Source organism: Micromys minutus, assembly GCF_963924665.1.
Source record: "Micromys minutus genome assembly, chromosome: 1".
In the NCBI taxonomy this organism is placed as follows: Eukaryota; Metazoa; Chordata; class Mammalia; order Rodentia; family Muridae; genus Micromys; species Micromys minutus.
Window position 1 is genome coordinate 228,488,752 of NC_137969.1, and position 25,885 is coordinate 228,514,636.

General features: G+C 40.1%; 2 protein-coding genes across 2 annotated transcripts in view; one reads left to right on the forward strand and one right to left on the reverse strand.

Moving 5' to 3' along the window:
- Positions 1-9,205, forward strand: part of BBOF1 (basal body orientation factor 1) — a gene marked incomplete at its 5' end in the record, with an annotated part of 25,046 nt that extends 15,841 nt beyond the window's left edge. The window contains 6 exons of the mRNA XM_080939495.1: positions 569-713; positions 2,033-2,526; positions 3,925-4,026; positions 5,510-5,584; positions 5,737-5,851; positions 9,081-9,205. Coding sequence (XP_080795621.1) covers positions 569-713; positions 2,033-2,526; positions 3,925-4,026; positions 5,510-5,584; positions 5,737-5,851; positions 9,081-9,095 — 946 coding nt within the window. The 3' untranslated portion in view covers positions 9,096-9,205. The remainder of the gene's footprint in view (positions 1-568; positions 714-2,032; positions 2,527-3,924; positions 4,027-5,509; positions 5,585-5,736; positions 5,852-9,080) is intronic.
- Positions 6,226-25,538, reverse strand: ALDH6A1 (aldehyde dehydrogenase 6 family member A1). Its single transcript, XM_080939487.1, has 12 exons — positions 25,423-25,538; positions 18,710-18,769; positions 17,071-17,145; positions 16,747-16,908; positions 15,832-15,910; positions 14,987-15,289; positions 13,296-13,417; positions 11,994-12,183; positions 11,634-11,815; positions 9,636-9,815; positions 9,213-9,311; positions 6,226-8,005 (listed from the first exon to the last, which is right to left on the reverse strand). The coding sequence occupies exons 1-12, from the start codon at positions 25,471-25,473 to the stop codon at positions 7,901-7,903; spliced, it is 1,608 nt and encodes a 535-aa protein (XP_080795613.1). The 5' UTR covers positions 25,474-25,538; the 3' UTR covers positions 6,226-7,900.
- Positions 25,539-25,885: the final 347 nt, after the last annotated feature.

Consider the following 25,885-nt stretch of genomic DNA (forward strand, 5'->3'; position numbering starts at 1 on the left):
AGAGAGAGAGAAAGGGTCTTGCTATATGACTCATGTTGATAACCAACTTGCATCATCATAACCAGCTAGCACATAATTTTTCCCTTTGCTGCTGAAGAAGTACTTCTTCACAAGGTCTTCATCTACCTAGGAAGTAGTTAGTTACTTGTAAGTTAAATGGTAGTGTCATGTGTGTCCCATGTTTGGCCCTTCCCCAATTCTGGTACTAGGGGATTAAACTCAAGAGACTTGCACATGCTAAGCAAGTATTCTCTCCCTGAACTACATACCCAGCCTAGTGGTGGTCAATACAGTGTTTGGAGAGTAAGTATTTAAAACTTAGCCATGAGCCAGGCACAGTGATAACCTGCTTTTAATTCCAGTGCTCCACAGGCAGAGGAGGAGGCAAATGGATCTCTATGATTTTGAGGCCAGTTAGGTGACCCTGACTCAAATCTCCCCAATCTCCTCAATCCCCCACCCCCACTCTATCACCCAACCCCACCCCAGTGTAGTAAACTTAGGCCTATATTTTGGGCTCTTTGTGTGTGTCTGTCTGACTGTCTGTCTCTCTGTCTATCTATTTCAGGCAGTTGAACACTGCAGGAAGAAATGTTTTTAAAGAGAACATTTATCTTCAAAAAGCACTCACGTACCACTTGAAGGAAGCTGAAGTTCTACAGAAAAACTCCAAGAAGATGGAAGAAAGTCATTCCTACCTTTTACAGCAAAAGGTTCCACTCTCATTTAGATTTCTTTCTTTTAGTTTTTTAGGATTGTATTGGTAAATGCCAAAAATTGAGCATAATAATGATAGATAAGAATAGTATTTTCCTTCTATCTTGATAATTGTCTTATCTGGAAAGATTAATTACTAAATGACTTTAAAGATGCCTTAAGCATGACTTTACACATATATCAGAAATATAAACGTGACTCTTGCACTCATATCTCAGAATATCCAGTTTGCTTTGTTCACTGTTGAGCCCTAAATCGTTTAGGAATTGGTTTGGCTGTAACAGACCTGGCACTGGTGTACTAGCACATAACAGTTTAGTCTTTTACCTAAAGGTGCTTGACAGAAAGCAATACAGGACTGCTTTCATTCATTCTCTGGAACATATAGCTTATATCCTTAACTTCTGAAAAAGTTTTAGGTTGTTCATATGGGTGTATTGCCTTTGTGCATATCTGTGTAGCATGAGCATGCAGTGCCTGTGGAGGCCAAAAGAGGATTTCAGATGCTCTGGAAGTAGAGGTACAGACAGTTGTATGCCATAGTGGGTGCTAGGATTCAAACCCAGTTCCTCTGCAAGAATAGCAAAGGCTTAACCGCTGAGCCATCTCTCCAGCTCCCACCTTAAGCATTTTCTTTTTTTACTTTAGTGTTTGTGTTTGTTGGGTACTTCATGACCAGGGTAGTTGATAGAGATCTAAGCAGGAGAGAAAGATAAGACAAAACAAAACAAACAAAAATCATAGCTCCTTTACCAATCTTTCCAGGTATCCTATTCCCACTGACATTTCAGTGAGGTGGTGGTGCATGGCTTCAATCCCAGCACTCAGGAGGCAGGGCAGGTGGATCTTTTGAGTTTGAGGTCAGCCTGGTCTAAGAGCTATTCCAGAACTGCCAGTGCTACACTACACAGAGAAACCCTGCCTCTAAAAACAAACAAACAAACAAACAAACCCACTTCTACTGTGACCTGCCTGACCTTGTTCAACTTCAAGTGACCTTTATAGATTTGCTGGTGGGTTTTTTTTTTATAACAGTTTTGTTGTTTTCTATAATATAAAATATGTAACCTTGTAAGAATTATAGAGGAAGTTTGGAAGTTTCCTAATTAATTAAAATCAGTGGGTCATCTTCACAGGCCTAGTCAAAGACCCAAGGGTATTATTTATTGGTTACTTTTTCTGTCCACAGAGATTTCAAAGTAATTGCTTCCACCTGACACGAAGCTCAGACCCCCTTAGGTAACAGAAATTACTGAGAGACTTTACCTTCTAGGATATTTAAAGAAAAAAAAAATCTCCCTTTCCTGTTTTTAAGGAAATCAATGATCTGTTGGTTAAGGAAAAAATTTTGCAACTCACCCAGCAGAAATCACAAATCCAAACTCTTCAGAAGAAGGTGGTAAGCTTGGAGAATGCTCTGACTTACATGACCACAGAGTTTGAGGCTGAAGTTTTGAAACTGCAGCAGAAGGCAATCATAGAGAACCAAGCAGGTTTGGTAGAGATTGATAAGCTGCAGCAACTTGTTGAGATGAAGGACAGGGAGATGAACCGAGTGAAGAGGCTGGCTAAGAACATACTGGATGAGAGGACAGAAGTGGAACAGTTCTTTCTAGATGCTCTCTACGAAGTGAAGCAACAGATTCTGACCAGCAGGAAGCATTATAAACAGATAGCACAAGCTGCTTTCAATTTAAAAATGAGAACAGCATGTGCGGGAAGAACAGAATACCCCAGAATCAGGACCTTTGATGGCAAAGAACAAAGTACCAATAGTGTGAATCAGGATCTCATGGAGGCTGAGAAATGGTACTAATAATGCTGAAACGTATTGTCTTTTTGTGCCTGTGTTTTCATATCCTTTAAAAAAAATAAGCTCAGCAGGTTGTGGTGGCTCACACCATAGTACAGGACAGACACAAATCCCTGGGCTGAGCCACAGAGAGCCTGTCTTAACATGTCTTTCTTCCTCTAAAAAAGAACAAAGTCAGATTGTTGCATAGATTTAGTAAGATATTTGAGAACAGGAACTATGCTTGACATAGTAAGACTTAGCATGTATTCTTGTAGCTATGGCAGGAATTTGTTGAGGTGACTATTATTTTGTCCCATAAAATATCATTGTAATGTCTCTTAGTTTCTTTATCTTAGTTCTTTTTTCTTAAAGATTTATTTATTTATTTTATGTAAATACACGGTCATTGTCTTCAGACACACCAGAAGAGAGAGTGCCAGATTGCATTTGTGGTTGCTGGGAATTGAACTCAGGACCTCTGGAAGAGCAGTCAGTGCTCTTAACCACTGAGCCATCTCTCCAGCCCCCCATATCTTAGTTCTTATAAATTGGAAATTTGTTGAAAAAATTTGACTAAGTCCAGGTTAAACATTTTTAATCATACCTTTTCAGATATTTTATTGTGATCCTTTACTATTCTGAAATAAAATTAATAGGTAACAATAATTTTTAAAAATCAATATAATTCTTTTTTTCTTTACAACTTTTTTTTTAAAAAACAGAGATACATGTACAGATTTTTAAAGGCATTTTGTCATAAAACTATATGAATGTATTTTTGTCAGTACTTGATTTTTTTTAAAGGTTTGATAGTATGCATTGAAATCTCACTAGTTACCATAAGCATAAAGTACATGTAAAACAAAATGTAACATGGAAATAGTCAAAGTTTTCTTGGTGTGTATAGATTAAACATAATGATTTTTAAATACCAAAAATTGCCACAAGGGTATCTTCTTAGCTCTTGAGTTATTAATGATTTAAGGTCTAGGTGAACCCCACTCTGAGAGCATGCTCAATCTGATTCTTAATGACTGTCATGCAGAATTGTTCTGTGGATTGGAGGCCGTTTTCTATATCACTCAGAACAAAAGTCTCAAATTTTCTAAAATATCTAGAGATTTACTTGTAGCATGAAAAAGTGCAGTGTCTGTGGCAGCTGAGTCCATATGGAGATGCATTCGATTTCTCCATGGCACTCTGTTTTCAGTGATCTGCCCTGGGAACTGCCTCAGGACAGTCTTTTTAAGATTTTATGGTTTTGTAATGTGCAGTTTGCTTTGAAATCATTACATATCTGCTTATGGTATAGAAAATTTCTGTTTACATACTTTATATTTTTAAGAGAAGGTATGTTTACTTTGAATACATTTTTTACCTTTCTTTTTTTTCTCCCCTTTGAAATTCTTTAGGCCAACTACTCAAAAAAATGTGGATATTAGAGATTTGACCTGGGAGCAAAAGGAAAAAGTCTTAAGATTGCTCTTTGCAAAAATGAATGGTTTTGCTACTAGGTAATTTCCCATTTTTGTAATGAAATAGCAGGTTGTCAAACCCAGAAGCTACACAAGAACAACGGCTGTGTTGTTACTGGGAATTAAAGGAAATACGTTAAAGGCTATAGCTACTTGTTCAGCTGTTGAAGCTTTTAGACAGAGACTGGGAGATGAACATGGAAGCCAAGGATCGCCGACCGTGTGGCACCTTCAGGCACACTTAACTCGAGCTTGCATTGGTTTGCAAAGATAATCAAATTATTTTAGGCTGATATTTGTTTGATTTGTTTATTTTGTAGCAGAGGCTCATGTAGTTCAGGTTGGCTTCTAGCTCACTGAAGTCCTGCTCTTCCTCCACCTCCCGAGTAAGATAGGAACTTGGTAAAAGTTCACAGTTGGCTATGTACAACTGTAAATTAATTGGCCTAAGTCAGAGGAGTATAATCAGGAAACAGCTAAAATAAATTACTTAAGCCATCACTGAGGCACTATTAGTGTTTTACTAAAGATTTTTCATTTTTAACTACAGGAGCATTTGATGTTTCCATCATTTGACTAGGTTTATGCTGTTTTCATCAGCACTTGTTTAAGTTTAGGACTGGCACATGTGACTTCTTGAGAAGTCAACATGTGATATTCTTTACCTCTATAAACTCACTCAGAATAGTAAATCACTTATATCCTATTTCCTGTTTATTAACCGCACACATTATCCTGGACCTGTCTTCATTAGTTAACTTTTCTATGTCCTGAGAGTCGTTTGTGAGTCTGTATTATATGTGCACAGGTGTGTGTGGGTGCCTGTGCAGATGTCAAAGCACCTGCTGTCTTCCTCTATAGCCCTTCTGTTAACCTTAGAAATGAGCTCAATCTTTTACTTTGTCAGAAACTTCCTTGACCTTCACAATGAAGACAGATCGCTCCAATCCAGGCCCTTCATACTTTTATAAATTCCTCTAACCTAGAGAGGGGGAAGGAGGACCAGGGTCATTTTTGGCTATACGTTGAACTGGGGGCAGCTCTCCCTATCTCAGAACAACCAAAAACCCATTTCACTTGGCATATGGTTTTTTTGTTTTGTTTTGTTTTGTTTTTTGTTCATGTTTTATGTTTAGTTCCCAGGATCTGCCTGTATCCTCCAAATGATAGGTTGGAACTCATGTCTTCTTGCTTGTACAGCAAACACTCCTACCCGCTGACCCATCCTTATAGTTCCGTGAAGTTCTTTTGTGGGATGGGAGCTTCTCTAGGTGTTTTGATCAGTTCTCTCATTCTTACCTTCCACTAGCAATCACTGTGCATGGATACCTCCAGAAATACTTGTTTCTTGAATACAACGTTTGAACTTTAAACAGTTACATTCGATTCCTTATCACGTCATGTTTATAAAATGCATTCTGAATAGAAATACTATCCAACTAAAATGCAGCTCAGCATTTTAAGAGTAGGAAGGCACAATGACACACTGCCTCATTTGTTCATTGATGTTTATCTACCACAGGAAATACAGTCAGAGTTCTAAGCCACCTGTTCCAGACCATATTATTTATGACAGTGGAGAAATGAAAGAAACTGGGTAAGATTTCTCCTGCCAGAGTTATGAGTGAGAGCCTGAACACAGTGTCCCTTGTGAATATTTTATAGCTTAGTTAAGTGAGAATGATATAAGTCTGTGGTTCTGAACCAAAGTGTACACGGCTGTTGAAACACTTTTTTTCTTTATTATAGGGATGAAACTAACCTTCCAGATCAAACTTTCATCACCCAGCAAGCACCAGTATCAGACTCCGATAAAATGGTGTCACCTGGTGTTATTCCTCAAGGATTACAGGACTCTGACATAGTAAGGAATCTGCTCTCTAATCAAACAATACATTACTGTTAACTTTCACTATGTGATGTCTTGCTAGTTCATAGTTCTCTACTTTCCAAACAGCTCTGATCATATAAAATTTTATAATAATATCCATACTAATGAGGCATGTTGTATGTAACTGAAGAACCTGTAGATTACTTTCTGAAATAAGCAGCTCAGTCATAAATGTATTACATTATTAACATTTTCAGTGCTGCTGATTGAACCTTTGTGCATACTAGGGCAAAGTGCTTCACCTGGACTCACCCTTCATCCTATGTTTTAAATAGGCACAAACATACACAAATCACTGTAACCTAGAGAACAAAGGAAGAAAAAGGCCACACTTTTCAAAATTATTTTTTTCCTAAGGCTTTTTTATTTGTACTTTGTTATTCATGATCAGTATAGAAGTTCACAAAATTCAATGAGGCCATATAAGAACAAAAAGGAAAAATGCTGGCTTTCTGTTTTAATGATATTAACCTTAATATAACCAAATATAAATTTCATCTAAGAAACAAATCCTTTTGAGCACAAATAGCTGGTCAAATCTGTTGGTCATAATTAGAAGTAGTGCAATTCTGATTAGTCATAATTTTTTAAAAGTAACTTCTTTTATATCTAAGGAAAATATTAGGAGTCTGTGATTAGATTCTTTTTTTTCTGTGATTAAATTCTATTTGGAATTTAGATAATAACCACTTTTCAACCCAGCCCAAAATTGTTGGATTAAATTAAGTATGAACTATATTTTAAAAGAATACAAAGGGCATTTCAGTCAGAGAGGATAAATGTCTACTTAGCTGTGTTTTGTTAAAGTGACCGAAGCTCTGAATCCTACCAGAGTTGCTTACTCTAATAATCTTATATCCGAAAAGTGGACATTTGAAGGTTTTTCACCACCTTTATTTTAATTCACCAAAACCCACACAGACTGGAGGAGCACTGTCCACACTGGCTGTGCAGAATAGAGGACCAGCACCACATCTCACTAAGCACTAAGGACTAAGCAGAACCCATAGCTGTCTAGTTCAGAAAGCCAGGCTTCAGAAGGTCAGACAGAACATCAGCCTCTTCTGACTTAAGGCTTAGATTATCAGAGAAGCAAGCTTAAAGGCAGCTGAATAACTGGTTAAGTTGAAGGTGACTGAGTACTGTCAAAGCATGAAACTTTGAAGTTTCTAGTAGCCTAATCAATTATTCTATATGAAGAATTCTTTCATAAAAAGGTATCAACTAATAAGAAATGCTGCAAAAGAAAGAATATCATAAATTTTGGCAAATAATAGGTTAAGCCTACTTAAGGCAAAAGTCTATCCACTATTATTATTACAGATCCTCTGATTTCTGGGTCAAAGATCACTTGTGAGATATTTTGTCTAAGGATTTATTTGCATCTGAATTAATGGATGGAGTACTGATTTAATGATTGTTGAGGCAAACCATGAAGAATGGTACATGTAACAAACAGTTAACTTATCACTTCATTCTGAGGTATCCTTGAGAAGTATTTTAAGAAGCAAGAACATGGACAATAGTAGAATTAAATGGTGGCCATGAATCACACAGAAGAAAGTGGTATTGAGCAGAAAAGCAGTCATTACCATGCTGGGATAAGTAAAACTAGATTACATGTTAGATAGTGTGGGACCAATGGAAGGCTGTAATAGAGGCTCAACCAGAGGGTGAATAGTTTCAGTGATTGGAAGATCTTCCCCTATGTTGATATTCCCCTACAATTCATCAGAAAAGAATTGTTAGAAGACAGTTCTAAGCTCTCATTCATTCTAGGCAAACATTTCATACTTAACAACAGCTCTCTCCAAAACTGTGGAGAGGTGTGGAGAACAAGTGAAGGCCTGGATTAGTGTTTTCCTGCACTCCCTACAACTTTTTAGGGATTGAGAGTTCTGAAAAAGAATTTTGTTGCAATGTATTCCATTCTCATGGATCTGTTTTGAGCAAAGATGGCGCATGAAGGTTACCAAGAATGATGGGGAATTACTCAGGCTAGATTGAGTCTTGAAGAACTTTCTAACGCCCCATGGTAGGCATGACTACAGCAGGTGAGGAAAGAGTAGCATCTTCTTCTTTCCACTGAGATGTGATAGTCTTTAGCTGAGTGTAGAACTGGATGCCCTTAAAAATAAAATAAGAGAGAGAAGAGTCAGCTTATACTTCTTTTCAAGCTAGTTGCTGAAGGTGGTGTTGTGAGCAGATTCATGTTGCTATTTGAGTAGTTGGTACAACAAAATCCACTGGTTATTCATAAAATAGTATACCCAAAACATTTATGGGGGTGTAGAAAGGTAGTTCAGTTACTAAAAGCTTCTGTTCCTCTTGCAGAGGACCAAGGTTTTATTCCCAGTAACCACGTGGCAGCTCACAACCATATGTAACTCCAGTTTCAGGGCATCCAACACATTCTTCTGGCTTCTGAGGGTATCAGACAGTACACGGTGCGTAAACATACATGTAGGCCAAAATGTATGTATATATATATATATATATATATATATATATATATGTGTGTGTGTGTGTGTGTGTGTGTGTGTGTGTATATATATGTAATTATAAATAATTAAATATATAATTTACACATATAATATGAATTACATATTTAATTATATATAATTAAGTATAAGTTATAAATATATAAATTTTATATAATTTATGTATAATTATATATACACATTTATAGTTACATACATCTACACACAAACATACACACACAAAAAAAACCCATCCACATTTATGGGGCTCAGATATAGCTCAATTGGTAGAATCCTTCTCTAACATGCATGAAGCTCTGGATTCATTCTTTAACATGCTATAAAATAGGCATGTATCATATATATATATATATATATATATACACACACACACATATATCATATAGTAATACATGCCTGTAATTCCAACACTTGAGATATAGATGCAAAAAGATCAAGAGATAAAGGTCATCCTTGGCTACACAGTGAGTCGGGGACCATCTGAGGATATATAAAACTATGTATGTCTCAAAAAAAAAAAAAAAAAACCCAATAAATCTGTGGAGATGTGTTTGTGAGTAAAGCAGTTACCACATGAACATCAGAACCTGAGTTCAGACTCCCAGAATCCATGTAAATATTTGGATTGACTGATGCTTTTTCCTTGAATTACTCATGAAGAGGTATCTGGCAAAATTTTGTTAACTTTTAAAATTTTTTAGGGGCCTGGGAAATAGAGCACACAGCAGATGACTCCTCAGCAGATGCAAGCAGACCCTTCTTTATGTAATCTTGCTCTGAATATGTTCAAGACAGTTTCTCAAAGAAAAAGAGAATTCCAACTCAAAAGTTACCTGTTTGCCATAGAAATTGGTGTCTCCCCTGAAGGAAGATCGAGAGCCGGTGAAGGAAAACATTGGCAAAGGCACTGGGATGGGGACATTCACGCCCACCTAAAGAGAACAAGACACATGGAAGCTGAAGAGTCTCCCCGAGGGCTTGGCCCACAGTGTCCACGCAGAAGCACATGGTAACAGAGACTAATTTTATTTTTGCTTTGATTTTTAGATTTAGATTTTTTTTTTTTGAGAAATCGATTTTAAGTAGTTATTTTGCACCCTGTACTCTACCCTAAGAACTTTTATTCCTGATGAAGAGACAGGGAATTGTGAACAATTAAAGGGGCAGTGTTCAAACAAGCTGAGTTGACTGATCATTGTTTATTGTCTCCTTTTCAGAAACAGCTGTAAGAATCTCCAAAAATTCTATTCACAAACCTGTCCCACATCCACCATGTGAGCATATTTCCGAGCTGTGGCTCCGTTGGTGGTAAAGATGGCAGTTCCATTTCCATATGGGTTGTCATTTACAATCTTGATGGCTTCATCCAGTGTTTCTGTCTCTAAGACCACAAGAACTGGACCAAAAATCTCTTCCTTGTAACAAGTCATATTTGGCTGTCAGGAGAAATGGATCCAGAAAATAAGTCAGCTTTTTTAATTGCATATTTTATACTTTTGGCATTCTGAGTCACTATCCATTGTCAGCACAAGCTGCCTCCATGCTAGTGAGTCTTCATCTTCTCTTATTTCTGTTCAAAAGGTAGAAACCTTTTGTGTTATCACCATGTAAAGAACTTGGAATTCTTGCATTTCTTGCTTTTCGGTACTCTATTTCAAGTTCAAGGCCTAGCACCAGCACCTGGACAACTGGTTTCATACAATTTTACTGAAAGTTACATGAAGTCATTTTTATGAATCAAACATATTAAGTGTACCAGAGCTTTTCTAGAAACTTCTTGCTAAATGCCCTGTAACAAAACAACCCATTTTCCTTCATCCCCTTGTTTCCAAATAAGACTCCCATTTTGATATTGGTCATTCTTAAACATTCAAAACATTCTTTACCTCAGCACTCAGCTAGCTGTGTTTGCTTACAATAAGTTTTTCCTCTGCATTTCTATAGCAAAAACCTTCAATCAATGATCCTTCAGGGTAAGTGAGGACATACAACAAAAAGCCTGCCTCAATTAGTCATGAATGTTAGATGGGAGACTGCCACACTTTGATAAATAAAAATTAATATATAATTTCTTTCTTTTGTTTTAGTCTGGTAAAGTGGGCACAGGGCAAGGCAGTCAAATACTAGGTGTTAATATATTGACTGGGATACTACAAGGGAACTAACAGGAGACAAGTTAAGTCAAGGGTTTTATTTCATTATAAATTTAAAAATGATTTTTTATGTACACTGGTTTATCTGCATGTGTGTCTGTGTGAGGTTGTCAGATCCTCTGAAACTGGAGTTACACAGTTATGAACCTCCATGTGGGTGCTGGGAATTGAACCCTGATCTTCTGAAACAGCAGCCAGTGCTTTTAACTGCTGAGCCATCTCTCCAGCTCCTCCATAAAAAGGGTTTTAATTGCTGCTTATGGGCCAAATATGCCAGCTGCTTGTTCTTGCATAGCCCACAAGCTAAAAATAGTTTCTACCTTTTTTTAATGGTTAAGAAAATATTTCTTGACATAAAATTAAAAAATTCAAATGTGTGTCCATAAATAAGATTTTACTGGAATATAGCCATGTATTTGTAGTTGATTTTATACTATACACCAGAATGGTTGTGACAGAGATTGTATTTCTTCAAAGCTGAGAATATTTAGCCTCCCATGGAAAGTTTATTGCATTAGTTTGTGTCATCTTGACGTAGCCTAGTCATCTGGGAAGAAGGAACCTTAACTGGCTTCCTTCAGATTGGCATGTAGGCAGATCTGTGTAGTGATTTCTTACTTATTGGTGAGAGAGGGTCCAGGCCACTCTGGGTGGTGCCATCCTGGGCATGTGGTCCTGAGTTGTATATAAAAAAGCAAGGTAAACCAGCCATAGGGAGAAAGTCAGTAAGCAGCCTTCCCTCATGGTCTCGTCTTCCTTTTCTGCATCCAAGTTCCTGCCATGAGTTCCTGCCCTGATCTCTTACCTCAGTGATTAACTATAATCAAAACAAAACAAACCAGATAGATCCCTTTTCTCCTTAAGTTGCTTTTGGCCATTTTTATCACAGCGATAGTAAGGAAGCTAGGGCATGTGCCACACAATGGAAAGAGCTCTGGTTGGAAGCCAGGAAGATTTATTTAGTTTCCAGACAGAATAGCTGAGCAATCCTAGCAAGAGTTATGACCTTAAATATCTTCACTTGTAGAAGGGTGAGATTTCAAAGACTCTAAGGTTAAGTTTTTAGCTCTTATATTTATAAAGTAATTTAGAGTTGTTCACCTTAACATTGGAGATGATGGTTGGGCCAACAAAGTTACCATTTTCATAGCCCTTGACTTTAATTTTTCGCCCATCCAGAAGGATGGAAGCTCCCTCTTTTCTTCCACTATCGATCAGATTGCAGACTCTCTCTTTGGCCTGGGGGGTGATCAGGGGGCCAAGATCAGCTCCAGGTTGGTCTCCTATAAACCAAGCAGAGGTGTCTAAGGGTTTTATTATCATAAAATTTGACCGATGAGATAAGATTGACTGACAAGTAGAATTAAGGAGAGGCAATAACAGGAACATAATCGTTCTCCTCCAGCAAGGGAGAATTTAGTGCTGCAAAAGCGAAGTCTAAAGTTACAGCTCACTGATTACCTGCATTGACTCGAAGAGTTTTGGCACGCTCTACCAGTTCTGGAAGCCACTTCTTAGCTTCTCCTACCAGGACGGCCGTGGAAAGAGCCATGCAGCGCTGCCCAGCAGCTCCAAATGCTGCCCCAACCAGCTGGTTCAGGGTGTTTTCCTTATTGGCATCTGGCATGACTACCCCGTGGTTTTTGGCTCCCTAAGGAAATGTAGAAAGTATATAGGTCTTCTTTAGCAAAATTCACATTTTTGTTGTTTATTTATTGACATTTCAAATGTTATTCCCCTTCCCAGTTTCTCTTCACAAACCCCCTATCCCTTCCTCCCTTCACCTTGCTTCTATGAGAGTGCTCCCCCACCCACCTACCCACTCCTGCCTGAGAGCCTAAACATTCCCCTATGCTGGGTCATCGGGCCTCCAGAAGACCAAGGGGCTCCACCTAAACAAAAAAGGTTAAGCAAAGAATCTAATACATGAGGATTTATGGAAAGAAAATCCATAGTTTGTTATTTTGAACAAATATGTATTTTTTTAATTTTTAGCTTCTGAAGTATTAGGAATTAAACCTAGGCCTCATGCATGCCAGGCAAATATCAGCCTTTTATTTTGAGACAGAGTCTCACTATTAACATGGTGATGGGCTGGTTACTTTCAAACTGACAGGTTAAAAAAAATAGAATATAAAGAAAGAGAATATAAAGGTAAGTCATGTGTTGTATGAGGACATATGAGCCAGTGCCTTGTGTGGACTCGCCCTTCCCAATTCCTTCACAAACTGGTAATTGTAAAGATGAAATATCCTTAGGCATAACCAGCTCTTTATCATTTTAAATTTGTTTGTTTTTCAAGACAGGGTTTCTCTGTGTAGCCCTTGCTGTCCTGGAATTTACTCTGTAAATTAGGCTGGCTTCGAACTCAGAGATCTGCCTCGCTTGCAGGGGTTAAAGGTGGCTCTCTACCATATTTTAAAGCCATATCACAAGTAGAGCACACTTTTTAAAGAAGCAATAAATAATGTCAAGAAAGTGAAAATCTGGCTGTTAATACTTAAAGACTAAAGGATTTGAGTAACAGTTTTGAGGAGGAATGTGCCCCTTGTCACCAAGATAAAGTGTATATAATAAAAGATGATAATTATAACAATGACATCTCACAATGTTCAGAGACTAAGGGAGAAGACATTCAGGATGAAATGACAAACACCAGCCTTCACGAGACGTGGGGTGAGTGGCCTGTCTATTGCAGGACAGCACCTAGGTCTTACATATACATATTGTCAAGTTTGAGGATCTAAAGGAATAGGAAGTCACCATATTGGCTTGAACCCTCTTGCCATTTCTTGACCCTCTTTCGAAGATGTACTCTCCCGCCTGGTTGGATCCCACAAAGCTGATTGCCTTGATGTCTGGATGATCGCAAATGAAATTTACAGCTTTGAAAAGAAAAGAAAAATGATTACCACAAAGGATAAAGAGCCAGGCTTACCAACACGGCAGACCCCCCCTTGCCCAGACTTACCAACATGGCAGATCTCCCCTTGCCCACACTGTGACCCACAGTCACACATTTCTACATGGGAATCACACTATGAGGTGCTCTTTTTTTCTCTTAAATTATATATTTTTTTTAAACAGGATTTTGATATGTAGCCATGGTTGGCCTTGAGCTCACAAGACCAGGCTGGTTCCAAACTCACAAGAGACCCACCTGCTTCTGCCTCAAAAATACTGTTATTACAGTCATGTGCCACCACACCTGTCTTTAAATTACAAATTATATTTAGCTTGTTTATTCTCATTAGTATTCCAGAATTTCCAATCCTAATCTCTGAAAGCCATAATTTCTTTAAACTTTATTTTCATTATTTTTATGTATGTGCGTGTGTGTATGTGTGTGTGTGTGTGTGTGTGTGTGTGTATGTATGTGTGTATACACACAACAGAAGAGAGCTTTGTGGAATTATTTGAGCCCAGGGATCAGGTTTGTGTGTCAAGCGCCTCTACATGCTGATCCCTTTAGACAACCCATAAAGACTAAAGCTTCTATTTTTTTTAAATACAATTACATTTTTTGAAGACTTGATCTTTTAATTTTATCTTTAAGAATATGTTACGGGGCTGGAGAGATGGCTCAGCAGTTAAGAGCACTGACTGTTCTTCCAGAGGTCCTGAGTTCAATTCCCAGCAACCGTATGGTGGCTCCCAACCATCTGTAATGGGATCTGATGCCCTGTTTTGGTGTGTCTGGAGACAGTGACAGTATACTTATATGTAATAAATAAATAAATCTTTAAAAAATATGTTACATGTTAGATTCTCATACCCTCATACAAGAGGTGATAGGGAAAACTATAAGTAAGAACCAGAACCAGCCTTCCTGGATAGATGTGTCTTAATTTTCCTATTTTCTGTTACATTTCATGTTACTTAGAGCAAATGACTTAATTGCACTCTGTCTTTATCTTCTTATCTGTAAGATGAAAAGTTGCACCTCCCTTAAAAGGTTGTTGAAATATTAAACAAGAACATAAACTTTCTCTTTAATCTCATCTTTGCCTGGTGTTCCATTATGTAGACTAGTGTAAGAAACATGGCTACTCCTTGCTAGTTACTTTAGCTCATCCAGATGACAAGACAAAAACGGTTAAGACACATGACCTTTAAACATGAAGGTCACTATTAGTAAATCCTTTCTCACTAATTTACTCATCCTAAAATATCTGATCACAGAGCTGGAGAGATGGCTCAGTGGGTCAGGAGTGTTTCACACTCTCCCGTGGGATATGAATTCAGTTCCCAGCACCCACACTGTGCGCCTTACAACCACCTGTAGCTTCAATTTCAAGAGCTGCCATACCCTGTTCTGACCTCTGTGGGTTCCCACACATATGTAGCAGATACACAGAGTCACATGCACCTTAAATAGGCATTAAAAATCCCAATCGATTTTTAACACCTTAGTTTTTTGGAAGTCATATTAAGTAGCCATATAAAAAAGTTACCTTCGTGTTGTCCATGGATGATGTTCAGTGTTCCATCAGGGGCACCAGAATCCTGAAACAACTTGGCAAGAAGCATGGTTGCTCCAGGTACCCTCTCTGATGGTTTCATTAGGAAAGTATTTCCACAAACCATAGCCATGGGAAACATCCAAAGGGGGATCATGGCAGGAAAATTAAATGGTGCAATGCCTGCACATACCCCCAGAGGCAGGCGGTAGGAATAGAGGTCCATGTCTTTGGTGATAGAAGGCATGGTCTCTCCCAGCATGAGGGATGTCACGCTACAGGCATGCTCAACCACCTCTGGAAGAGAGAAGACATCAGTGAGATCACCAGCTTCCCATGTTAAGTACTACTTAGCTTTGTCGCACTCTATTCAGTCCTGAGAATACGGGGTGAGTCATGCCAATGACAGGGATTTGTCTTCCCATGTTCCTCAGAGTCTCTGAGTGGGTAAAAAAAAAAGATGGTAAGATGTATATGTGTTCTGAAACATTTGTGCTTAGCAAAACAAAACCCAGTAAATTAGTCTCAAAAGTACCTGACAAATATTGCCTTAAAGCTGTTTTAAAAGGTGTTGCTGGGCATGGTAGTACACAGCTTATAATCCTAGCACATGGGAAGCTGAGGTAGGAGGGCCATGATTCAGAGCCGGCTTTGGCTACATAGTTCCGAAGCAGCCAGAGATACATAGTGAGTCTCTACCTCAAAAGTGGGTGGGGAAAGCCAAAGCAAAAAATACCACAGGATAGCAAAATCTACACAGAGAATCAGCCTTCCCAGTGTGGGGTCTGCCTCCCATATGTAATCTCTCCCACAAGTCCAATCAGGGGCTCCCAGCTTACGAAGGCCTCTGAATACATCTCCTTCAGCATCAGCCAGAGTCTTCCCTTGTTCCAATGTGATTAACCTGGCAATTTCTTTCTAGAGAGAAAACATAGAAATAGAAACTAATCCAAGGATGTTCCCTTATTTACTTACTTGCTTGATGTTGGGGATCTACTTTATGAGTTTTTTTTTTGTGTTGTTTTGAGATAAGATCTCATGTAGTTCCTATTAGCCTCAAACTCACTTTATATATGAGGCTGGCCTTGACTCCTGATCTTTCTGCCTCTACCTCCGAAGTATTGGGATTTCAGGCACAAACTAACATGTCTGGCTGAAGCCAGGGTTTTACTCATGTTCACTGTGGTGGTTTGAATATGCTTGGCCATGGGAGGTGGCACTATTAGGAGGTGTGGCCTTGTTAGAGTAGATGTGGCCTTGTAGAAGGAAGTGAGTCACTGTAGGGGTAGGCTTCGAGGTCTTATTCTTAAGCTCTGTCCACGATGGAGGAGGCCTTCCTCCTGACGGCCTGCAGAAGACAGTCTTCTCCTAGCTGTCTTTGGATCAAGATGTAGAACTCTCAGTTCCTTCACCAGCACCATGTCTGCCTACATACTACAGACATGATGATAATGGACTGAACCTCTGAAACTGTAAGCCAGCCCCAGTGAAATGTTGTCCCTTATAAGAGCTGCCTTGGTTATAGTGTCTCTTGATGGCAATGAAACCCTAGCTAGCATTCACTAAGCACATACTCTACCACTGAGCTCTATATCCAGCTCCCGTTTTCCTCCAAGGGAGAACTCGAATGAGGAGAAGGGTCCTGACCGATGTCCTTCTGTGTTATAGAGTTAGTGAGGACAGCTGAACAAGTCTCTAAAGAGGTGACCAACACACCCTGGGAAACAGGCTAGTAGACTACTCAAATTTCTTACCAGGTTTTCTTTAATGAGTTGCTGATAACGAAGCAGGACCTGCTGCCGGCTTAAAATCGATGTGTCTGCCCACGCAGGGAAAGTACGTTTGCAGGCAGCAACCGCCGCCTCCATTTCGGCTCTGGTGGACTGAGGAACCCGACCAACAACTTCATTGGTGGCCTGGAAAGAAGCCAACACGTTTTGCCAATGCCTCACTTCCCCACATTAACCTACTCACAGCAGCAACACTGTGCTTTGTGGGAGAGCTCCGAGCCCCCACCTTGCCCCGTGCTCCCCAAATTCTAGGCTAGTAGGTTTAAGTCCCCCAAAAGTTTTGCTTACTGGGTTGTGGATGTCAATCCATTTGTCACTTTTGGATTCAACAAATTTCCCATCAATGAAGAGCTTTACAGTTGGCTAGAGAAAAACACACATACACACACACAGGCAAACAACAAACAAACAAATGTTAATTATTTTGCTTCTCTTTCTATTGTAAAGAAAGAATTCTGGAGGATAGTTGGATCTAATTGCTGAGCGTTCTCTCTATCCTCTTCCCCACCAAAATGTAAACTTCCAGTAGCAATAGAAATGGCTTATACCTTATGACATGGCTAGTAAAGTTCAAGACAAATAATCCAAAAGAATTCAAAACGACGTAAAAATACTTATTTCACAATACCAGAAAACCGAAACGTACTAAATGTTATATGAACAAATTCAAATTACCTAAACCTGATGGAATATCTGCAGCCATTAAAAATCGTAATTATAAAGAACATTTTGCAAGACTGAAACTGTTTAAAACATAATAGATACAGTTTCTGATAAGAAAACCAGGACAGGACATTTTTCTGGGCATGGCGGCACATAGAGGACTAAAAAGACCTTGTGTACACAGACAAGCACAGGAGAATCCAGGAACACTAAACACATAGCTAACCTCTTCAGAGAAATGAGGTATGTAGCTGCTCTTCCTGGAATTCCGGGGATGATGGAATTTTGCAACCCCATGACCCTTTGTTGCTGAGACAGGCTCTACCTGATCTCCTAAAATTCAAGCTTTTACATTTCCCAGACCCTTTCCTCTTAAATCCTGAGCACTGCTTTTAAACCATAAAACCCATTTTTATGAGTAATCTAATCTGTATTTTATAACAGCCTAAGTGACTTCTATGTTATTTTAGATCCAGGCCAATCCTGACACTCGCAGGAGTTATGTTTATCTCAGTCCAGCTCACTATACTGAAAATCCTGGGCTCTATCTCTGAGTCAACAGTACCCATTCTTGTGAAAGAAGCCAAATGAACTTTGTAAAAAATCTCAATGTAAACATATCTTAAATTGTTGTACACTTAGGACTTAGTTAATTATTATCTGAATACTTTTCCCCCCAAAAAATGTTCTGTGTTTAAATATGATCAAAGTAAACTGATCTGGGCCAGACTCTACAGGTCTTGGTACAGCACTGGTTACAATAAAGTCAGGCTGAGCCAAGTTTCATTCTTACCTCACTCTGGTGGTTTTTTTTCTAACCCCTGCCTGCCTGCTGTAAAGCCTGCAGGGGAATGGCCACAGCAGCACACACCTGGCAATCCAAGCATTTGCACAGGTAGGAGTTGAAAGCCAGCCTGATCTACATACTGAGTTAAGATAAGCCAGGGCTACATAATGAGACCTAGTTTTAAAAACACAAAACACAGGGGGGGGGGGGAACGGGACTGGCTCAGTAGTTAAGAGCACTGGGACCCTATTCCATTCCCAGCCCCCACTCACAGTCACCAGTAACAAGCTCCAGGGCATATGGACACCCTCTCCTGACCTCAGCAGGACATGCAGGTAAAATATCAATAAACAAATCAAATACAAATTTAAATTAAAAAAAATAAAGACCACAAAACTAATAGATACATTTTGATCACCATCAGCTTGAAACTGGATTCCTTCTCAGACATCCATCTTTAGCTCCTAAGTTACTTACCACTGATGACGAGGAGAAAGAGGATGCTGGATACCATGTGAAGTTCACTTTAGAAGAAACCTATAGGATTAAAAAGTATCTGATAAATGTCTAGTGCGGTGGCACACACTTTTAATCCCAGCACTCAGGAAGCAGACAGGCGGTCTCTGTAGGTTGTCGATATGCTTGGTCTACATTGTGAGTTTCAGGCCAGCCATGGCTGTATACTAAGACCCTATTTCTTTCTTTTTGCTTTTCTTTTTAAAGATTTATTTAATGCATGTAAGTACACTGTAGCTGTCTTTAAATATACCAGAAGAGGGCACTGGATCCCATTACGGATGGTTGTGAGCCACCATGTACTTGCTGGGAATTGAACTCGGGACCTCTGGAAGAGCAGCTCTTAACCACTGAGCCATCTCTCCAGCTCCAAGATCCTATTTCAACAAAACACAATTTGATAAATAAGCAGAGAAAAGCATAGAAAACTTGACAAATGGCTGTTATGATGTTCAACGTAATCCTTAAGTAAAGAATTTAGTGTTTGGTCTCTCGGACCATATGGTCTTGTCCTGTAGTCCAGCTTTCCTGGAACTCACTATGTAGCTGAAGCTGGCCTTGAACCCAGTGATTCACTATTGGCCTCCTAAGTATAGGATTATAAGCAGAAGTCACCACTTAATGCTTAGGGCCATATGTCTTTTTGTTTGTTTTTTTTATAGAGTTATCTCTCAACAAATTCCTGGATGTTCTGGAACTCAATATGTAGATGATGCTGGCTTTAATCTCACAAAGATCCTCTTGCCTCTGCCTTCCCAGAGCTGGGAATGAAGGAGTGTGCCACCATTCTTGGTACTTTTTTTGTTTGTTTGTTTGTTTTTAAATGAAGCTTAGCCATAGGTACTGGATCTCCCCGTCCTTTCCCATTATCCCCCAGGTGTTAAGGATCAAACCAAGGGCCTTATGTATGTTACAAGCATTCCACTATTGAGCTATACTCCCAGCTTTGGCTGTATATTCTTCATTTAAAAAAAAGACAAGTCCAGCTGCTGTGGCACAGATCTTTAATTCTAACCCATTGGCAGCTGAAGGCAGGCAGACCTCTGTGAATCGAAGACCACTCTGGTGTAAACAGTGAGTTTCAGGTCAGCCTGGGCTATTTAGGGAGACTCTGTCTCATAAAAAGCGAGGCAGGGGAAAATAGGTCACCACAAATTCAAGGCTAGCCTGGTAGTCTAGACAGTGAAGGCCCCAGACACAGAAAGTTATAGAAACAATAAATCAAGAAGGCCATGCCCTGGATTTCCAGGGAAGTCTTAATCTAAGTACAGATGTGTGAAACTATCACAACGGAACCCTTTCATATAGAGTATATCCTAATAGTAACATTTTAATAATGCAGTGGTTGAGGATGGGATGAGTATGGAGATCCTTCAGGAAGCTGACAGAAGGCTCATTTCTTCAGGCCAGTCTCGGGTACCAAGCGAGACTGTTCCAAGGGGTGGGGGCAACGAGCTGAAACATTAGACGATTTCACCGATATAAAACCAGGCAACACAACTCATACACAACACCATCAGATTTGATGGCATTTTGAATGAAAGGGACAGCAGTAAGGAGAGCTAAGAGGGTACTTTTTGGAGTAATGGATATTTTTATTATCTGTGATGCTTTCACAGGCAGTAAAGTCTTGCCAAATGGTATATGTGCATCTTATTTTATGTCAATTTCACTGTTATGAGGCTATTTTTAAAATGGCACATGTACCTCATGGCAGGGGAACATGTTGATATTTTGTAGGGTAAAAAATTAGGGAGTCAAGGGAGGCTCAATTATAATAATGCTAAATCTCACACTGTATTTCTAGAACAAAAACTTTCAACACGTTACAAAAGTTAACTAGAGAAATAATCAGTGAAAGATGGAGAGAAAAGCTGGGATGATGGTTTGAAGGCTACTGGTCACTCTCATCTTTTGAGATGGTGATTGATAGTAGTGCTCCCCATGGCCATTGTCTACTTTCTCCAGAGTGCTCCACCTCTATACTATAGTATGAGTGTCTCCCTTGAGTTTTTTTGATGTTGATCAACAAGGACCAGGGAGCTGAGAGCAGCACAAAGTCCCAGTGAGCTCTGAGTTTTCACCTTCCCCCTGAGATCTTTGATGTTGTCAACTGAGTTTCTTCTCTCAACTATCTTTACTTCCTCAGCTCCCAATAGCAATTTGATCTACACCAACCTTCGCGAGTTTCAGTGACTCCTCTTAAGTCCTCCTTAAACTGGACCTCACAGCAGAGGAAACTGGCTAATTACTCTCCATTCCTGGAGCCCGTTCACTTGTCTTCCATGATGCCCTGCTGTCTTCTCCACCCCTCCCTCCCTGCTTCCTTTCTTTGTATCTCCTCATCTCTTTTGCTGGATCATTCTTTCAACTCCACTGCCCAAGGCTTAGTCCCAGGCTTTTCTTTCCATTCTGTATATTCTCTTTAAGGGAGCCCAGCAACCCCAGTGGACTAACTGGATCCTGCTCATCCACAGGTCTGCAGTCCTCAGCTGTCTTCCTCTTCAGGCAATACCATATAACTATTTTCACACCTCTACTTGGGATCATGCTGAAAGGCTAAACTCCCTCTCCTCCCACCAGCTTTTCTTCCTAAAACCTACCCACCTGAGGTCCTTAGTTACCTGGCTGACCAAGGAGAATCCTGAATGTCACCTCATCTCCCCCTTTTACTTCTCAGTGAACCAAACAAGTCCTGGCACAAGTCCCATCTATCTTCCTACAAGTCTCTGAACACACTGTCCCATCCTCCCCTCTCATCACCCTGTCCTTTTTCCAGCCTGATTATCATCTGTTCTTTAGATTTCAATACTGGCTTTCCAACAAGAATCATAGTTTCCAACCTAACATGTTCTGAATCTAGTTTCTATTCTATAAACAGAAATAAATAGGGTCTTTCTAAGGGGAATTAGGCAAAACATTAACAAATCCTTGGTCTATTTGAGGATACATATTACTCCCAAATGTAGAACCCTTCCATGCTGCTGGGAGTGCACCTCAACCTTTAAGTAGCCAGTGTCTACAAGGTCCTGGATTCCATTTTTAGCAACACAATGTAAAACAGCATCAAACCCTCTGATGGTTTTCTATTGTCCTTGCAGTTGAGATTAACAGAGGATGCCACATAGTACTTTTGCTTCCTGAACGTCATACTTGCTTACTTCTTCCTCCTGCTCTCTGTTCCAACCGTCCTGGAGTCGGACATTATAAAAATCTGCCCCCAGGTTAGCCCAAGACTTCTGGACGTGTTTCATCTTCTTTGTTGTACATATGCTGATCCATTCTGTCTGTTTCATTCCACTTACCCGGCTCATTCTTAACTCCCTCAGGAAGTCTCAACCCCAGATATGGCATAAACACCTAATTGTGGGGTTCATCGAGCACCCAAATGCCTCCATTTCCCATTCCACATTATAGGATAGTAGCTTGTTTAATTATTAAGTGTCCCTTCAGATCACTAGACCAGTGTGTTCTCTGCCCCTAGTATAATTGCTTGAATAGACTGAAGACTTGTTAATATTTTGCAGAATCAAAGGATGAATAGTCACCAAGCAATAACTTATTACTAATATTGTTTCATGTGTTTTCCCTTAAGGAAAGAAAGTGTACAGATCAGCTAATTTCAGCATTCCAAATCAGTTAAGCTTTGTGTTTTCACTCGTACATCCACAGTGTACTCAATATAATAAGACAGCACCATGTAGTTTCTGCAGGGTTAGACCTCATATATTTTACATTTCCTAAGAAATAGTAATTAGCACAATTCTTGAACAAACTAGCCTATGACTTTCGCAGTCTAGATCAGTGATTCTCAAGCTTCCTAATGCTGGAACCCTTATGTTCCTCATATTGTACTGAAGCCCCAACCACAAAATTATTTTTGTTGCCACTTTAAGACAAAAGTTATAAAGTTTGCTACAGTTAGGAATTGTTATGCAAATATCTGATATACAGGATATTTGATATGAGGGTTGTTCAATCCTGAAAGGTCCTGACTCACGGATTAAGAACCACTGCTCTAGATATTAATTTCCTATCTGCTGTTTCCTTTGTCTTCTCCCCTTGGCTAATGCAACATTCAAACCCAGAATCAGCCCCTTGAAGAAGATGGTGCTGAATTGGACAGGCTGAGTTTGGGACTCTTTTCCTCTGTCCTTTCAGTATCCTTGGCACCCCCAATTGCCTAGCCGTTTCATTGCATGACAGTTGTGAATGTTAAAAGTCTAGGGCAGGGCGAAGAAAGGCATGCCAAGATCTAAGTTCTAAACTCTCAGCTCCATCAATTACTAACTAGGTGATCTTGAGACAGTGACCTGAAGCACCAGCCAATTCACCATGTTTTAAAATTCTAATCTTCACAGATAATCTTAAAACTAGAAAGAAGTAGAATTAGGGTTAAATTCGCAGACTGGCTCTGCATCACTGAGGCAGGCCACTGGGTTCCTTTAAAACTTTGTTTTTTTTTTTTTTTAAATCTCTGAATAGGAAAGATAATATCACATAAGGCAGAGGGGTGGGGGGGGCTGATTAAATTCTTCTAATTCCAAAACAGAAAAGCAAGCTGAATACTTAAAATAACTGAGAACTCACTCATTCCTTTGTATGCTGCCCTAAAAAAATAAACCTTAAAACTCTGAAAATATAAATTTGATCTTTCTTGGATTCTTCTGTTAGTCCTCCATGATTTGTGGCTGTCACAAATGTAAAGTATGTTCTGTTTTCTTCTTCTTCTCCTCCTCCTCCTCCTCCTTCTCTCTCTCTCTCTCTCTCTCTCTCTCTCTCTCTCTCTCTCTCTGTGTGTGTGTGTGTGCACTTGAGCAAACACACATATAGGTTTAGTAAGTTATCAGGTGTTTTTTTGTTGTTGATTTTGTTTTTTTTTTAATTTTGTGTATATGTGATTGTATGCAATATGTGTTTGTGCCCTTGGGAACCAGAAGGCATAAGATCCCCTGAAGCTGGAGTTAGAGATGCTTGTGAGCTACCCATTGTGGGTGCTGGGAACTGAACAGGGATCTTCTGAAGAGGAGTAAGCACTCCTGACTTCACTCCTGGCTTCTGAGCTACCTCTCCAGCTCCGCATTTTATTTTAGAAAGCATTTTTTTTTTTGTTGATTTTTTTCCCCACTAACCACGAGGTTTCACTGAAGTGTCTTATTGAATGCCGGTATACAATGTTGCCTCTCATCCTCTCCTTTAACTGCCCTCCTCATCTCCACTTCTACTCTCTGGCCCGCTCCCTTCCCAGGCTAGTTTTAAGGTGGTCTCAAGAGATTTTCCTGCCTCTGTTTCCCCAAGAGCTAAGTCTGCATACATGTACCACATGCCCACATAGAGTAGCCTTTATCAGACTGTTGTATTATAGTAATTGTCTAAGAACTATTTCTGGTCTTCTCCCCAAGTCAGTTTAGAGGGTTTTTTTTTTTTTTTTACAACTTTTAAAAAAGAGTATTTGTTCCAAAAATAACATACATGGGAAGAGATATTCTGCTTCTTTGTGCAGAGGACAAAATACCTTAGGATTTTCAGTGACTCATGGTGATGGGGTAATGACAAGAGGGGAACGACTTTTATAAAGGATTTAAGAGGCTGGTAATGGAAAACGTAGAGAAGAAATGCTATATCTGTTACTAGAAAAAGATACCAGACTAGAACTAGGGGACTCCACCAAGAATCAAATGCATGCACACATTTCTGCAGTAGAACTCCTAAAACCCTGATGAACAGAAATAAAATGTTATATAAAAGTGCAACAGGAGAAATTCCTAGGGTGGATGAGTAAAAGACATTGCTTAATGCTGGATTAAGAATCTTGCCAAGAACAGAGCAAGTCTTGTCTCAGATTTAAGTCTATGCTAAGATGAAGACACAGGGGAAAGGCCGTAATCAAAGCTGGGGATCACAGGCGGGAAGCTTCGGTAGCTCTACAACCTCCCTTGGGCTGGCTTCTGTGGGGTTCCATCCCGGCCTAGAAGAGTGGAGGGTGTGTTGGCACTTGAAAACTGACTTTGGGAACCTGTCTTCCTAGGCTCTCATTTTCTACCATCTGTTTGAGGAATGTTTAGTCTTCTGAATGAAGTATTAGCAAAACAGCATGCCCTTATTTACCTCCAAAAGTTTAACTTGGGAAAAACACTAAGAGCCAGAATAGTTTGTAAAAGCTAGCAAATGGCTGCCTTTGATGTGAAAACCTAGGGTACGTGTATAGGAGATTCAAAGTTTCTTCTCTGACCCTCGTTCCATGCCCCTTACCTCACACAGAGGCTGGATGGGGGAAGGGACGTTCCTGGCAAAGAAAAGTACTCTATGAACAGTGACCAAAAGGAGGAGTTTCTGGGGCACAGGGGTGGCTGGTACAGAGGTGAAAGAGAGACGGTGGGAGGAACCAAAGAGAGAAAGCAAGCCAGCGGGTGACAGCAAGGACTGAGCTGGACTGGAGGTGGGTGGGTCAGAGCTAGAAAAGGAAAGGCTCAGGAGCAAAAGTGGGGAGGGCTAGGCATGACCGGACAGGGCTGGATACGGAGTGACAGCCCGAACGCACGGGTCTGGTGGAACACAAGGGTCTGCAAAGAAGGGTCTGGGCCAAGAAGTCAGTCCGGCAGAAGCATGGTTTAGAGACGGGAGGAAAGGACCCATTTCTAACATCATGGTCCCTCGTCGCCACCCTCACTCGCCTGCAGGATCCGGGACCGCATTGCTGCCGCTGCTGCCACTGCCGCCACCATGGCTCACCACCGACTCTGCCCTGCTCCCGGGGCCTCCGCTGCCAGTGCCTCCCCTGGAGCTACACTGCTAAGCCACGCCCAGGACAGGCTGAGCCTCTCTATTGGAGGAAAGGGGAACTACTATTATCCAATCACTTGTCAGAATTCTTGACCCCACCCATCATTCCCAGCCCTGGGAATAGGTGATTGGTCAAAGGCGGAAGCGTTCTCGCCTTCTCTCACTTCAGCCTATTTTTGTTGGCGGAGATAGGAAGACGCCCCCTCGACTTGGTACTGCATATTAAGCACACAGGGAAGACGCCCCCTAACCGGGAACTCCGATTGGCTACAGGTAGGCCCCCGAAGTCCCGCCCCTTAGCTAAGGAAAGTAAATAAGGTCCTTGGAGAATTTTGCCTGGGTTCCACCTTAGCT